The 16,239-nt window shown below is 41.2% G+C and overlaps 1 protein-coding gene and 2 non-coding genes across 3 annotated transcripts in view; 2 read left to right on the forward strand and 1 right to left on the reverse strand.

Moving 5' to 3' along the window:
- Nucleotides 1-11,019, forward strand: part of LOC107552253 (vigilin-like) — a 25,428-nt gene extending 14,409 nt beyond the window's left edge. The window contains exons 3-17 of the mRNA XM_016234109.1: nucleotides 2,060-2,174; nucleotides 2,263-2,426; nucleotides 2,515-2,730; nucleotides 3,109-3,315; nucleotides 3,467-3,682; nucleotides 4,732-4,938; nucleotides 5,114-5,221; nucleotides 6,208-6,312; nucleotides 6,431-6,509; nucleotides 6,606-6,745; nucleotides 7,049-7,153; nucleotides 7,244-7,360; nucleotides 10,321-10,443; nucleotides 10,553-10,693; nucleotides 10,819-11,019. Coding sequence (XP_016089595.1) covers nucleotides 2,099-2,174; nucleotides 2,263-2,426; nucleotides 2,515-2,730; nucleotides 3,109-3,315; nucleotides 3,467-3,682; nucleotides 4,732-4,938; nucleotides 5,114-5,221; nucleotides 6,208-6,312; nucleotides 6,431-6,509; nucleotides 6,606-6,745; nucleotides 7,049-7,153; nucleotides 7,244-7,360; nucleotides 10,321-10,443; nucleotides 10,553-10,693; nucleotides 10,819-10,911 — 2,097 coding nt within the window. The 5' untranslated portion in view covers nucleotides 2,060-2,098 and the 3' untranslated portion in view covers nucleotides 10,912-11,019. The remainder of the gene's footprint in view (nucleotides 1-2,059; nucleotides 2,175-2,262; nucleotides 2,427-2,514; nucleotides 2,731-3,108; nucleotides 3,316-3,466; nucleotides 3,683-4,731; nucleotides 4,939-5,113; nucleotides 5,222-6,207; nucleotides 6,313-6,430; nucleotides 6,510-6,605; nucleotides 6,746-7,048; nucleotides 7,154-7,243; nucleotides 7,361-10,320; nucleotides 10,444-10,552; nucleotides 10,694-10,818) is intronic.
- Nucleotides 11,020-11,375: 356 nt separating this feature from the next.
- trnai-aau (transfer RNA isoleucine (anticodon AAU)) lies at nucleotides 11,376-11,449 on the reverse strand. Its single transcript has one exon. It is a non-coding gene; the product is annotated as a tRNA-Ile (tRNA).
- A 1,006-nt stretch (nucleotides 11,450-12,455) lies between these two features.
- Nucleotides 12,456-12,527, forward strand: trnap-ugg (transfer RNA proline (anticodon UGG)). The gene has a single exon. It is a non-coding gene; the product is annotated as a tRNA-Pro (tRNA).
- The last annotated feature ends 3,712 nt before the right edge of the window (nucleotides 12,528-16,239 follow it).

Raw genomic sequence — 16,239 nt, forward strand, 5'->3', positions numbered from 1 at the left:
TGGGTTCGATCCCACCTTTTGCCAAACTTTTTTTTTCTCCCTTTTCAAATCTCGTATCACATCGTAAAGGCATTTATTTTCAATAAAAATTAAGGAAATAATCAAAAGGTTGAAATTAAAGTATCGGGTAGGGTTAGGCTAAGGTGTAGGGAGGGCTTTATTGTACCAATAAGGTGGCATCCATTTAATTAAAATTAAATTATAATTTGCACTCAATACGTTATTATTGCATATGGTTTTATAATGTACTACAATACTGAAGTGCAGATAATTGCCACTATTTGCAGCAAGTAGTATACTTGATAGTAGAAATCCTGCTATTTTAAGTGTAAATAGGTATTTGCACTGTGTAAATAGCATATTGCTAAAAATACTGCTATTTTCACTTAGTGTAAATGGAATCCATTGCTAATACGAGATTTGAAAAGGGAGGCTGTTCTTCGGCTGGTTTTTCCTGTATACGTTGATTGACAGATGTCTCGTCCAGTCAGCAGTGAGTAATCCCAAACCAATGGCGCTGTCTCAAACTATGCCTACCTCTTCCGGTTTGTCTGATTTGTCGTTGTGTTTTCTGACTTGTTATAATGTTTTCTGAATTGTTGTTGGGTTTTCTGAATTATTTTGTTTTTTAGACTTGCATTTGCGTTTGTAATTTATTTAGTTTTCAGAATTGTGATTTGTTTTGCTCTTCTCAGCCACCGTACAATTCCCTCTCTCTCTGCGTGTGTGTGAAACAAAGCGATGGCGAGTCGTACGCTTTCACACTAGAGTTTACGGTACATTAAATACAGGTGCATTGCACATCCATTCAGATGAACTGAAAAACCGCACATATCGTTTGACTGAGAGTGAAACTCTGAAGCTCTCAGTCGGAGTGTTCTGTGAGTGAAAATTATATCTGTGCTAAACTTATACTTGGCCTCCAACTCACACACTGGCGAGTAAATCAATTGGCTAATATTAGACATAATTTAGTCGCCCAGAGTGAAGATTTAGTCACATATCCAAGTGATTTACTCGCAATGTAGAGGGTTGATTTTACTGTATCATTCTGCACATGTTTCACTACCCACTTCATATTATTCTTTAAGAGCTGTGTTAGTCTTTGACGTCAATTTCTGCATCAAATGAGTGGTCTTTCAGGACTCAAGGCTGCATGGCTGTAACAGTAGCCTCAGTGTTTATAATCTTGTCTTTTCCTCACAGTCCTGTACTGGGTGTAGGGGAGTAGTCTGCCAAGTAGATATTTCACTGAGGTGTGGTGTGCATGTTTTCAATTAAATGTGACCGTGCTTTGTGGAACTTTTATTTACAAAGTAGAAATGTGTTTTTTGGTGCTCTACATACTAGGGGTAAAGCAAATAAGGGTTAGTGGGGAAATCCTCTTAGCTTTAGAGCTCATTCAACTCGATGGCTTAGAATTAGCCCTTGGCCAAGGTAACAGACGGGCAACTTTGACCTTCCACAAAATGGTTCACTCGCATTAAAATTGCTTCTGCTGATAGTGTTCTCTTACATAGTTTAGAACACGTTACTGTTTTATGAAATGGTTATTTTCAGATAATATTACTTATTTTTTCCCCCTTTCTTTAAAGTCGTGGTTAAACCAAAGTAGCAAAAGTTTTCTCTATTGTGACGCATTTAAATGAAATGGGTTACTGTAAAAGGAAAAAAATAAAGTGGGATGGGGTCTTTGGTCTATTGGTTCTTGGTTGGATGGTGACAGAATTTAAGAAATGGGGTTTAAGCGGATAAAATGTTTGGAGAAGTCCGGCAGACGTCAGCACAGCAGAGAGAAGTCTGTAACTTCATCACATTATGAATTTATTTAAAACCAATAAAATTTAAACTTGTATGAATTATTCCCGATAAGATCAGAAACCTGCATATGGGGAATTTGTTTTTTTTAAATAATTGTGAAAAGGTTTCGGTTCCACCCATGTTGATAAATGGATAGTCTTAACTGCCAGTGTTGTTTTGTTTTATCTCAGTGTTTTGTGTATCTGTGAAATTATGACAGTTCCTTTATGCAGTAATCATGTGCTATCTACTCTCTTAGTGGCACACTCGGACTCCGTGTAAACGTGTGATTTTGACCATGAGCTCAGTCGCTGTACTTACGCAAGAAAGCTTTAATGAGCATCGCAGTGGCCTTCTGCCGGAGCAGGTCAAAGGTATGTGGCAGTTTTGACCACTTCTGACTTACCGGTAACTGTTCTCTGGCAAAGTGATTGTTGAATTTTGTACCTCTTTTCCCTTTAGCTGCTGTGGCAGGCCCTAGTGGTGCTGAAGATGAGGATAGCCTTCCCACCTACAAGGATGCCTTTCCCCCTCTGCCTGAAAAGCCTTTGCCAGAGGGGGTACAGGAGACTGGAAATGCCTGGACGTCTAAGATCAAACCTCTCAAGTCCTCAGCAATTACCCAGGTACAGAGATTAAGCTAGTTACAGTCACTATCTTACCTGGGGAATATTGATTCAAGTGTTTGACAGGTTTCCACTTTGATAAATACAGGTTTTCCATGTGCCTCTGGAAGAGCGCAAGTACAAGGACATTAACCAGTTTGGAGAAGGAGACCAGGCTAAAGTATGTCTTGATATTATGCACAAGACTGGAGCCCACCTGGAACTCTCCATGGCTAAAGATCAAGGCCTCTCCATAATGGTCTCTGGGAAGCATGACGCAGTCATGAAAGCCCGTAAAGAGATTGTGTCCCGACTGCAGACTCAGGTAATATTAATTACATTTTAATTAATTAAATCTATCAGTACTTGTATGCTTTCAACATGGTATGTATTGGGTAACTTGCAGGAAGGCACAAGATGTTGGTATTATTTTTTTAACAGATTTAAAGTCAATTGTTAAAACAAATTTAATGAAATTGCTAAAGATATTCTTTAGCTAATCTCAAAATGGACATCAATTACAATTGAAAACACTTTAGTTTTAATTTTTTTAAATGTAGATAAAATAGTATAGATTTTTAATATTAATATTTATTGCTAGTGGTCCTAAAAATACCTTGAAAATGCTTATCGGCTTGTCTGTATCAGCCAGAATTATATTATTTATGAATCACTAGTATCTTTTGTTGTTACTTGACTACAGGCTTCAGCTACTGTGGCCATCCCCAAAGAACATCATCGCTTTGTCATCGGTAAGAGTGGGGAGAAGCTGCAGGAGCTAGAGCTGAAGACTGCCACCAAGATCCAGATCCCTAGACCCGAAGACCCCAGTAACCTCATCAAGATCTCTGGAACCAAGGAAGGCTTGGAGAAGGCCAAGCACGAGATCCTGCTCATCTCTGCTGAGCAGGTCTGGAGCATAATTTCAATTTAGGCTTTTGTTTTCTTGCTAATCACGGTTACGAATCTGATTATGTGAGATAGTGCTAATTATTTATTTACTGATTTAATTTGAGTAATAATCAAACCTAGTAAATGATAATTTCATTAATTCATTGCAGGATAAGCGTGCTGTGGAGAGAATGAACATTGAAAAGGTGTATCACCCCTTCATCACTGGAGCTTATAGCAAGCTGGTGGGGGAGTTGATGCAGGAGACAGGAGCCCGTATTAATGTCCCCCCACCAAGTGTGAACAAAACTGAGATCGTCATCACTGGGGAGAAAGAGCAGGTGGCCCTGGCCATGGTCAAGATCAAGAAGATTTATGAGGAGAAGGTAAGCAATTACAGAATAATTAATGGACTTTTGTTGACTTTTCCAAAATCCACAGTATGCTTCTGAAACTCACTGGGCCGAATTTCCATGTGAACGAAGTAATGATAGACCTGAAAGCGACCGAGGGGAATGTTTTAAATGTGGCCTTTTGCTCATTTCAGAAGAAGAATGCCACCACTATTGCAGTGGAGGTGAAGAAATCTCAGCACAAGTATGTAATTGGGCCTAAGGGTAACACCCTGCAAGAGATCCTGGACAGGACCGGCGTCTCGGTCGAGATCCCACCCCTCGACAGCATTGTTACTTGACTACAGGCTTCAGCTACTGTGGCCATCCCCAAAGAACATCATCGCTTTGTCATTGGCAAGAGTGGGGAGAAGCTGCAGGAGCTAGAGCTGAAGACTGCCACCAAGATCCAGATCCCTAGACCCGAAGACCCCAGTAACCTCATCAAGATCTCTGGAACCAAGGAAGGCTTGGAGAAGGCCAAGCACGAGATCCTGCTCATCTCTGCTGAGCAGGTCTGGAGCATAATTTCAATTTAGGCTTTTGTTTTCTTGCTAATCACAGTTACGAATCTGATTATGTGAGATAGTGCTAATTATTTATTTACTGATTTAATTTGAGTAATAATCAAACCTAGTAAATGATAATTTAATTAATTCATTGCAGGATAAGCGTGCTGTGGAGAGAATGAACATTGAAAAGGTGTATCACCCCTTCATCACTGGAGCTTATAGCAAGCTGGTGGGGGAGTTGATGCAGGAGACAGGAGCCCGTATTAATGTCCCCCCACCAAGTGTGAACAAAACTGAGATCGTCATCACTGGGGAGAAAGAGCAGGTGGCCCTGGCCATGGTCAAGATCAAGAAGATTTATGAGGAGAAGGTAAGCAATTACAGAATAATTAATGGACTTTTGTTGACTTTTCCAAAATCCACAGTATGCTTCTGAAACTCACTGGGCCGAATTTCCATGTGAACGAAGTAATGATAGACCTGAAAGCGACCGAGGGGAATGTTTTAAATGTGGCCTTTTGCTCATTTCAGAAGAAGAATGCCACCACTATTGCAGTGGAGGTGAAGAAATCTCAGCACAAGTATGTAATTGGGCCTAAGGGTAACACCCTGCAAGAGATCCTGGACAGGACCGGCGTCTCGGTCGAGATCCCACCCCTCGACAGCAGCTCAGAGACAGTAATCCTGCGTGGGGAGCCAGACCGGCTGGGCCAGGCACTCACTGAAGTGTATGCCAAGGTAAACAAGCTCGTTTTCCTCCCCCCTGCATGTTTCTGTACAAGAATTCCTTCAATCAAGCTCTCTTTTGCACGCTTCTCTTTTAGCTTTAATTTAGGAAATGTATTGAAAATGTTACTGCAGAAATGCTATAAATTTTACTGTATAACCTTTGACCCTTACTTTCTTTGTACAGGCCAACAGCTACACGGTGTCCTCAGTCTCTGCTCCCTCTTGGCTTCATCGTTTCATTATTGGCAAGAAAGGACAAAATCTGGCAAAGATCACGCAGCAAATGCCCAAGGCGAGTCAACTTTCCGCTAATGTCGGAGTGCTAAGCCAGATTTCTCTATTGTCTTGCTCAATGAAGGGAATGTGTAGATGTGGCTTATGTTCAGCAGATGTTTTTGACCAGAGTAACATGTCAAAGTGACAGTACAAATGTTGCAGTAGTTGCGTCAACCAGCACAGGTAGTTCAGAATGACAATGGCCTCTAGCCAAGAAGAAACGCCCAAGATTTACAAATACATTAGTGTGTTTTTTGTATTTTTTTGTATTAGTCTACTAAAATGACACACAGCCAGGATGCTACTGTATACACCCTCATGTTGTTCCAAACCCATACATCATCTGTTCGTTCTTGAAACAAATATATTTAATCTGTATTGTAATCTATAATATGTATCTGTTCCTCTATTGAAAGAACACCAATATTGATGCTTCAAAAAGTTCATAAAGACATAGTAAAAGTAATCCATATGAATCATTTAATCGGCATGTTTTATATGTTTGAACCGGTTTAATTTAGGCTTTTATTCATGTTAACCTTGATTAATGCAGAGTGCATCAAATTAATAAAAAATAATTGAAGCTCAACCGTATTTGATTGAGAACAAACCTTAGTGGTTTGTGCATCAAGAAAGTACACAATCTTTCATTAACAATATGAATGTTGATTTTGTTAAATATAAGAAATGCTTAAATGAAATTTGTTTATCCTATAAAGTGTCTTTTTTAGAAGACTTCAGTGGTGTGATTCAAATGGATTACTCTTAAAATTGTCTATGAACTTCTTGAAGCATCAAAGTTTTGCTGGAATAGACCATCAATGGAGGGGCAGAAATATCTTGTGTTTTATTAAAACATCTCCATTTGTTTCAAAGATGAATGGAATACTTATAGGTTTGGAATGACATGAAGCTAAGTAAATGACTAAATGTTCATTTTTTGGGTGAACTGACCCTTTGAAATATGAGGCCAGTAAGACAGTGCTCTGTGATTATCAACAGGTGCACATTGAGTTCACTGAGGGAGAGGACAAGATCACGCTGGAGGGTCCCACCAAAGATGTACAGATAGTACAGGGTCAAATTGAAGCCGTTGTTACAGATCTGGTAAGACTTTAACTTCCCTATTATTTGACAAATGCTTCCACTTGCTTTGTTATATTTTGGCGTATATAGGCCTCTATGTCCTAAACAATTTAGTTGATTTTTCATGTATTCTTTATAGGTTAGCCGAATGGACTACACTGAGATTAGTGTAGACCCCAAGTTCCACCGACACTTAATTGGGAAAGGTGGCGCAAACAGTGAGTACAGCTGTTTTGATGTTTATAGCAGATATTATGTGAACACACTAATGTGTCATTCATAAACCCATGTTTTTTTTTTCCATCCACATCTAGTTAACCGCATAAAGGAGCACCACAAAGTGTCAGTCCGCATTCCACCTGACAACGAGAAGAGTAACCTGATCCGTATCGAGGGTGACCCCCAGGGAGTGCAGGAGGCCAAGAAGGAGCTGCTGGAGCTAGCGTCACGCATGGCAAGTTGGATAGATTCATAATTGAATAAAGAAGGCTCTGTTTACCATTCTCTCTTCACAATGTTCTTTAGGTTAGGTTTTACTAGTTATGTGCGTGTATCGTTTGCTTTTGTCTTAAATGATTTACTTGTTTACTGTCTGCAGTAAACTTGTTTGCGTAATAATTAAATTGGAGTCAGATGCATGTGTAGCTTGTGGCAAAATAAACATCCGTAGTCTCTACAGCCTCAGTATAAAGTCCTCTGGGTTATTTGCCTGGCAGCTCTTGACTGAAAGTCTCTAAGAATGTCATGATTTTAAAAGGAGAATGAGCGTACAAAGGACATGATCATTGAACAGCGTTTTCATCGAGCCATCATCGGACAGAAAGGGGAGAAAGTTAAGGAAATTCGGGATAAGTTCCCTGAGGTAAATGTTTTAAAATACATGGAATATTTTTCAAATAGCACATTTCTGTGTCTTACAGTGGAGAGAACCTTTTTCCCCATTTGCTTTCAGGTCATCATCAACTTCCCTGACCCAATGCAGAAAAGTGACATTGTACAACTACGTGGACCTCGCACTGAGGTGGAAAAATGCACGAAGTTTATGCAGAAAGTGGTGGCTGAAATGGTACACTTTATTTATTTTATTTATTTATTTTGAAATTTCCTGAATTTTCTATCGCCAAGTCACAATTCTACTCAATAATTGCTGATGTTGGGAATAGGGCTGGGTATTAGGGCTGTGCGATATTGGAAAAAAAAAAATATACGCAATACCTTGTTAAAAAAAATTAGAAATGCGATACGATATTGCTTGAGGAGTTGAAAAATCTATTTAAATTGTTTTAAAATATTTAAATGAAAATTATATAACCAATTTGTTTCACATTCTTTCTTGGAAAAGAAAGAATCACTACAACTTCTGAAAGTGACCAGCAGTGTTTTAGCAGTACATAAAAGGTAATGTCACAAATCAATTTTAACATCAATGTGAATGACAAAAAAATTAATGACACATTTTATATCATTGTAACTTTGCTTTCCATACACTTTAAGTACTACTTCATATACCACAGCACAAACGATAGTCTGAGAAAGTTCAAACATGATTAAAGGCAAGTGAACAGTTAGTAAAAAAAGAAAGAAAAAGGGGGGAAAAAGAACTACACAATTTACAAGCATAGATAAAATAAATAGTATTCAGGTACAGAAATGTAATAATTAAGTGTAAAATAACACTGCATTGTGTTCACTGTGTGAATTAAATTTAGATTAATCTTTGTCATAGCTGTTTTGTTGTTTGATTAACATTAGTGACATATTCAGCAGCACGTATTTATAGGCTGCTGTGCCTTTAAATCTGACTGCACGGATCCAGTATAATGATACACATCTGATTTCTTTGTCAGCCGTTTACATTCATTTAAAACATAACTGACTGCGTTTACAAGAATGATCGTCGAGACGGGTACTATTGACATAATTCTGTGTGTATGTGTCTGTTCAAACATGAGGAGGAGATGCGAAAGGCAAATCAACTCGTTCGCACGTCCTCTGAAACACGTCTCTCTCTCTCTCTCTCTCTCTCGGTGTGTGTGTGTGTGTGTGTCTTGTGTGCGCGGGCTTTGTCTGTGTAAAAAAAATGAAAGAAAAAGAAAAAAAAGAAATACACAATTTACAAGCATAGATAAAATAAATAGTATTCAGGTACAGAAATGTAATAATTAAGTGTAAAATAACACTGCATTGTTCACTGTGTGAATTAAATTTAGATTAATCTTTGTTATAGCTGTTTTGTTGTTTGATTAACATTAGTGACATATTCAGCAGCACGTATTTATAGGCTGCTGTGCCTTTAAATCTGACTGCACGGATCCAGTATAATGATACACATCTGATTTCTTTGTCAGCCGTTTACATTCATTTAAAACATAACTGACTGCGTTTACAAGAATGATCGTCGAGACGGGTACTATTGACATAATTCTGTGTGTATGTGTCTGTTCAAACATGAGGAGATGCGAAAGGCAAATCAACTCGTTCGCGCGTCCTCTGAAACGCGTCTCTCTCTCTCTCTCTCTCTCTCGGTGTGTGTGTGTGTGTGTGTCTTGTGTGCGCGTGCTTTGCACGTGTGCGGCAGAACTGAAGAGACTGTGAGATGCGGCTTGTGCGCGCGCTTCAGGTGTGAGTCAGATTCACTGTATGAATTCAATTTAGATTCATCTTTGTTATAGCCGTTTTGTTAACATTAGTGACATATTCACACTGTGTGTGTGCGCGCTTCAGGTGTGAGTCAGACAGCAAGACGAGACTGCAAAGAGTTGTTTTCTGCAACTTATTGCACAACTCTAAAACTATTAAACTCAAACTATTTTATGCTTCTTGACATTTTTTACAGACTCAGACTCGATCTCCCGAGCCACTGCACAAAGGAACAAAATGTAACCAACACAATAAATCAGTGCAGATGCGAAAGGCAAATCAACTCGTTCGCGCGTCCTCTGAAACGCGTCTCTCTCTCTCTCTCTCTCTCTCGGTGTGTGTGTGTGTGTGTGTCTTGTGTGCGCGTGCTTTGCACGTGTGCGGCAGAACTGAAGAGACTGTGAGATGCGGCTTGTGCGCGCGCTTCAGGTGTGAGTCAGACAGCAAGACGAGACTGCAAAGAGTTGTTTTCTGCAACTTATTGCACAACTCTAAAACTATTAAACTCAAACTATTTTATGCTTCTTGACATTTTTTTCAGACTCGATCTCCTGAGCCACTGCACAAAGGAACAAAATGTAACCAACACAATAAATCAGTGCAAATAGTTTTCAGTTTCCACGTCTTTTAGGCTGTTTGTTTTAAAATGCATAGCTTAAAATCATTTTCCATTAATTTTCCACTGATTTACTGATGAGCATTAGCTGCTTCTAGCTCTGTTTGCCTGTGTTTTCTCTTCCGTGATCGCTGTTCTGACTCGGAGGAAGCTCATTCGCTGCTCATGTCAATCATATTACATGTTCATATCCCGCCCTGTCTCCTATAACGAACATCCATTACACTTACATGTTCAGTTCTGTACATAAGAAACCCATAAAAACATTTCTACGGATAAAACGCGAAGCTAATAATCACAATTACGACAGTATTTGATTTGTATGTGATTTTCATGAGATTTTGCCTATTTTCATATTAATACAGGGTGTTTACAGGAGAAATGCTAAGCAGGTGTAGCGATTATCTTGATATAAAAGGCTACAAGTAACATATTTCAGCAAGATTATATGGCCAAAACGCATTAGATTGCAATCAAGTTTATTGCAAACACTGGATGGTTGTTTAAAGTGAGTTTTGATTGAAAGCGTAGTATAAATCTTATAATTTGCCTTATTTCGCATGATGCTAAAGTGTGATACTACAGCATGAATGGTCACGTGAAGTGTTATAGTTCATGTAGTGTGGACCGATCTTTTCTGAAACCCAGTGGAAATGCCAGTATGTATGAGGCTTCACATCTTCAATCACTTTCATACAGAGTATTTGAGTTCTACCATTTAGATTTTTTTCTTAAATGCACCCTTTAAATAACTGTATATATTGTTTTACCTTTTTCAGGTTGATGTTCGGTTCCCTCAGAGTGGAGCTGCGAAGCCCAATTTAGTGACTGTGACTGGCCGTCCAGAACAGGTTGATGAAGCCATTGATCACCTTCTAAACCTGGAGGAGGAATATGTAAGATAATTCTATACTTCAGCAGAGGAAATTTAAATTAAATTTATAAATTTTAGAGTATTAAATTAGCAAAAAGGTAATTATTTTTGTTTTTCATGTTTACCCTCAGCTGTCTGATGTAGTTGAAAATGAAGCCAAAATGGCCTATATGAAGCCTTCTGGTTCCACTGCCTCCAGCATGGAAGAACCTCGAGGCCCATCCAAGGGCTTTGTTGTGCGGGAGGCTCCTTGGGCCACTGGCAATGAAAAGGTAAATTAATATGTAATCAGTCATGAGTTAATGAATGAAATTAAGTCACAGATTTATGCATAATTCTAATGTTGTAATTTAACCTCCTGTCTCGTGGTTGTTTTTTTTTTTTTTTTGGGTGTTAGGCCCCCGATATGAGCAGTTCTGAGGAATTCCCCAGTTTTGGTGCACCTGTGACTAATGCGAGATCATCTCCATGGGGACCCAAACGTTTTTGAAATGTCTCCTTCAGTGGTTATGTTGCAACCTCCTGTTTCCCCTTACTATAACCCCTCATTTGGATGTGGATGGACCACTTACCATAACCCCCCCACAATCAATACAGGTGATAAACATCGTTATTATGTGTGTGGCCTCTACCAGGTATGCCTGAATTGGTATGAAATGAGTCGACCTGTTTGCATTTTGAGAGAGAATTACAAATTGAAGGAAAACAAAAGTAGTCCTGGCCCTGAGCAAAGAAATTTACATCAAATTCTGGATTTAATCTGGTTTAAACCTGTATAGATTTTGTACAAGTGATAAATTAAATCTAAATGCACTTGTTATTAGTATAAATGCTACAGATTGGCATTTTATTGAATCTTTTATGCTCATTGACTCCTACATTAATCCAGATTTTTAATCGGTTACAATAAAGAATGGTTTTAATAAATATATGTTCTTGTATTATAAAACATATTGGCCAGTACGGGGATCGAACCCGCGACCTTGGCGTTATTAGCACCACGCTCTAACCAACTGAGCTAACCGGCCATGATTTAAAAAAAAGTACTTAATGCAATAAGAGGGTCTCCCTGGTCAGTTCAATTCCCCTATTTCTTGTCTGCCTTTCCACTGGCACGCAGCGGAGCGAGCGATTTCAATGAATTCCTATGGAAATTGAGTTTAAACGCTCGCGCGGTGTATTATGGGATTGAAAGCGGCGCGGAGAAAGCGTTGACAGCGGTTGAGAGCGTCAAAAAGATTGGGCATTCCTCGACTTTATGCAAACGTCGAGCGAAAAACGCCGGGCGACAACCAATCGCTGTGAAAGGAAGGAGAAGAAACCATAGACTGTAAAAAAACAACAGGGTGTTTTTCAGAGGCGTGCTCTGCACTAAATTTGACACGCCCCAAAGCAGTGGCGTTGTAGCGTTGCCAGCAGCGCCACTGAGCGCAGATTTGACGCTGTAGTGGACCAGACGCGACAAAATAGTGTAGCATGTTCAAAATGTTGTTGTATTGTAGATAACAATGTGCTTAATATTAATGTTGCACTTCATTCATTTTTGTGTTGCGAGCTGTTATTGGATGTTCGAGTTGGATGTGAAAAGAGGCTCCGCCCCTGTGTGGAGAAGAGTGCCGCTGGTTCCAGTGCGGTTCTCTTAAGTCGGGTGTGTACGGCGTGGGTTGTGGCCGACAACAGCCCAAATAAACACCCCTTGTACATCAAAACGCCTCGTCCTTGTCTGAGAACGCTACAATGCTATAGAACCCATTATAATCCGTGATGCTGTCTACACTGGATGCGGTGCGACCTGTTTTTATAGTCTATGGGCGCGACACGACAAACCCCCGACAGAAACTGCTGCCTCGTTCTATCTATGACGTACTGAAATTCTAATAATTTGCAGCGGGCGCTTTGTCGCGTCAGACTTTAGCTTTTGCAGCTTGGCGCAACAACTGTCGCATCCGGTGTAGACACGATGTTACAGTATTTTAGCTTATTATACTGTTATAGGGTTTCTTTAATAAATACTAAGAAAAGCAATGGCGGTATGGCTCGTTGGTCTAGGGGTATGATTCTCGCTTTGGGTGCGAGAGGTCCCGGGTTCAAATCCCGGACGAGCCCATATTTTTGAAGCTTTTAGGAAGAAACGAAGGAAGGTTCACGACTTTATTTTAGTGTGCACTTTAAGATTAGAAATAAGAGTAATAGTGAACCGTGGGACTGTTTTGCTGAATCAGATTAACAACGGCAAATCGTATCACTGCTCATGAGTTGGTGGTGTAGTGGTTAGCATAGCTTGCTTCCAGCGGGTGGTCAGCCGCACATAGGTGTAGAGCGCTGACTAGCCAATAGGAACGAAGGAAATTCCAGGGAGGCAGGACGAGTAAAATACACCCAATTGATAGTTTTCACGTGACTTCACACACTCATAGGAACGCCCACCTGGAGGGCAAAACATCTCGGTTACGTATGTAACCTTGGTTTCCTGAATCGGGGAACAAGATGCTGCGATGACGTCATTGCTTTTGGAACACCTCCGGTGTGATGAATGTCTGAAGCCCTTATACAATCACGCCAATTTATTGGCCAATAGCGCTTAGCACCGCCTCAAGTATGCTTATATATGCGTGCTGCGCGCTATTTCATCAGATTTTACACTATGACGAAGGAAGAGCTATCAAGGTACAGAACGGCCAAGCATCGCAGCATCTCGTTCCCCTATTCAGGGAACCAAGGTTACTTACGTAACCGAGATGTTCCCTCTCATAGGCTCACTTCGATGCTGCGATGACGTCATCGCTTTGGGAATGCTATACCATAACTCCTGATGTACCTTAGATAGCTGGAGACCAAGGAAACTGCCACAGCACAGACATCTCTCTTCAAAGGCCCTTAAAAAAGAACCTGAGAAGAAGCCATTGCTCTCGTAGAATGAGCACGCACCTCTAGAAGTGAAGTCAAACCACACGCCTCATAGGCTAGAGGTATAGTACTATATGACCCCACATAGCAAGGGAGAAAACCTCCAACCACTTGCTGAAAGCAAAACGGAGTCAAAGCAGCCTTAGGATTTTTAACTAGGCCTAGGAAGCAGTAAGACTTAACCAGCCTCGGGGCAAAGTCCATACAAGAGGAGCTGACAGTGCCTGCAGATCCTCAGTCCTCAGATTTTGTCCACTTAAGGGCATACAGCATCTCGTGGAGGGAGCTCTAGAATTAAGAATAATGTCTGTAATCTCTGCCAAGAGACCGGAACACATTTCAACTCTGCTCAGGGGTCACACCCATTAGTTCCAAAATCCTGATGGGGATGTCCAAATCATGCCCCGAACCCAAGTCAACAGGTCGTGACTGAGGGGAACCTCCCAAGGGGGCCGGCCAACAGACTGACCAATTCTGAGTTTTAACCACGCATGAGAGGGCCTAAACGGCACCACCAACAACAGACGTTCACTCTGACCAACCTTACACTGAACAGAATCGTTGGAAGCAAACGGGTCGACTGGAAGACATAAGACTGGTCCTGGCCATTCTTGGGCTTGAGCATCCCCACCCACTTCCGCTCGGCCAAACCTCTGCCATATGAGACTCACCACCTGAGGGTGCAATCTCCATTCTCCAGCCTCCAACTCCGTCTCAAGAGTAAGTCCACTCCTGAGTTCAGGTGACCCAGGACATGAACTGCTCTGATCGACAGGAACCTGGTCTTCATCCAAAGAAGAACATCTCACCAACCTGTACAGGGGGCGAGAGCGTAATCCTCTCTGACAATCCATGTATGGGACCACAGCCGTGTCATCAGTCCTTGACCTAATGTGACAACCACTCAACTGGGTAAGAACCGTTGGGGTGCCAGAAGAAAGCTGCTCCAAACAGTTTGTGTGATTGAGCTAATATCAGCCAATCGTCAAGGTAATGAAAGAATACAGTATTGGTAAGCTTTATTCCAAAAGCAAACCTGAGGAACCTCCTGTGTCTCTTTACGATCTGGATGCAGAAGTACGCATCCTAGATCGATGGTCACAACCAATCTCGGGTTCAGATAGAGACAGAATGAACTTCTACGTCAGCATCTTGAAATTGCTTACTCCAAGCATAAGGTTAGGTGACGCAAATCCAATCAACCCATAGAAGCTGAATGGTGCAACCATACGACAGCCTGATCCTCCCTATGAGGTCCCGAGACACCTGAGTTGCGGGAAAAACCTCTGAAACAGGAACGGATACTAAAATCAGGCATGCCAGCACCAACCACAGAGTGGGGACTTGGATGTCCATATAGACTCTGCACCAATGGCTTTAGGGCTATCCTCTCGATCTCCAAAGCTAAGGCACGAAGAATGGTCAAAATCAGTCCGAACGCAACAAGCAGCGGAACAGCTGATAGAGAGGCAAACACTTGTAGGTTGCCCACGTTCATACACAGTTCCAACTCAATGCAGCAGCGGAGCTGAAAAGAACAGAGTAATTAGTCATGCAAACCCCTGCTTGGTAGCATGAAGCACCCAGCATCTCTAGTGCACAATAATGTTTTATGCTGCAGTCACAATGCAGCCAGTCGTGTGAAGCGAGTGTTGGTAGCAGAAGCACCGCATCAATCACATGAAGTAGGCTGACCATGGTGAGCATTAATAGCTTGCCATAAGAGATACTCTTACACGTGAACTCATTCCCACAGTAGCTCAGCTCAGTGCATCTCAATTGGGATGAGAAGAATAATGATTAGTTATGCAAATAGTGTTGGTAGCCTGAAGTGCCAAAACCATGTTGCACGACAAATGTGTGTTGCAAAACTCCACAGAGCCCGCTCATAGCACAGAGGCCACTATTTGTTCCAGCTCAAAACAGCAGTGGAGCTGAAAGAATAATTATTATTAGCCGGGCAGACTAGAGTTTAGTAGCATGAAGCGCCAAAAACTATAGCGCACGGCAAATGTCAGCTGTGGAGTCCGTGCTTAAAAACAGTCACATGAACAAGAGTTGGAAGCGTAAGCGCCAAATCAATGTACGTGCCCTAATTAATGCAGTGCAGGAGTGGAAACAGGGAACAACCCGCTCACTCCACAGCCCGAGTCACTATGGCATTAGGTGTAAAACAGCTTGCCATAGGAATTTACTCTAGATATGTGAGCGTGCCCTCTGACTTGTTCCAGCTCAAAGCATCAGCGGAGCTGAAAGAAAAATTAACTGCCGGGCAGATTAAGGCATGGTAGCATGAAGCGCCAAGACCATAATGTATGACAAACACCCGCTGCAGAAATCCTAGAGTCCGTTCCTAAAAGCAGTACACAAAATAAGAGCTGGAAGCGTAAGCACCAATTCAATGCACGTGCCTGCATTAGTGTAGTGCGGAAGTAGAGAGAGAGAATGCGGAAGTAGAGAGAGAGAAAGAGAGAGATAGGAAAACCGGTCTGCTCAACTCTACAACCTGAGCCATATAGCTTTAAATGTTAATACAGCTTGCCACTTAATGTTTCAGCTCAGCGCAGCAGCAGAGCTGAAAGAAATACAGGTGCATCTCAATAAATTAGAATGTCATGGAAAAGTTCATTTATTTCAAGTCTTTGGTTACACGTCTGTGTATGGTGGCTCTTGATGCCTTGACCCCAGCCTCAGTCCATTCCTTGTGAAGTTCACTCAAATTCTTGAATCGATTTTGCTTGACAATCCTCACAAGGCTGCGGTTCTCTCGGCTGGTTGTGCAGAAGACAATTAAAATACACTATTAAAATACCTTTCTCCCCATCCTGGCACAAATGGCTCGATTAGTTCCGGCTTTGATGAAGGTCCGCCTTCCGAAAAACAAAATGTGTTGTGATTGGTTAGCTGTCCC

Source organism: Sinocyclocheilus grahami, unplaced genomic scaffold (genome assembly GCF_001515645.1).
Source record: "Sinocyclocheilus grahami isolate Dianchi unplaced genomic scaffold, SAMN03320097.WGS_v1.1 scaffold444.1, whole genome shotgun sequence".
NCBI lineage: Eukaryota > Metazoa > Chordata > Actinopteri > Cypriniformes > Cyprinidae > Sinocyclocheilus > Sinocyclocheilus grahami.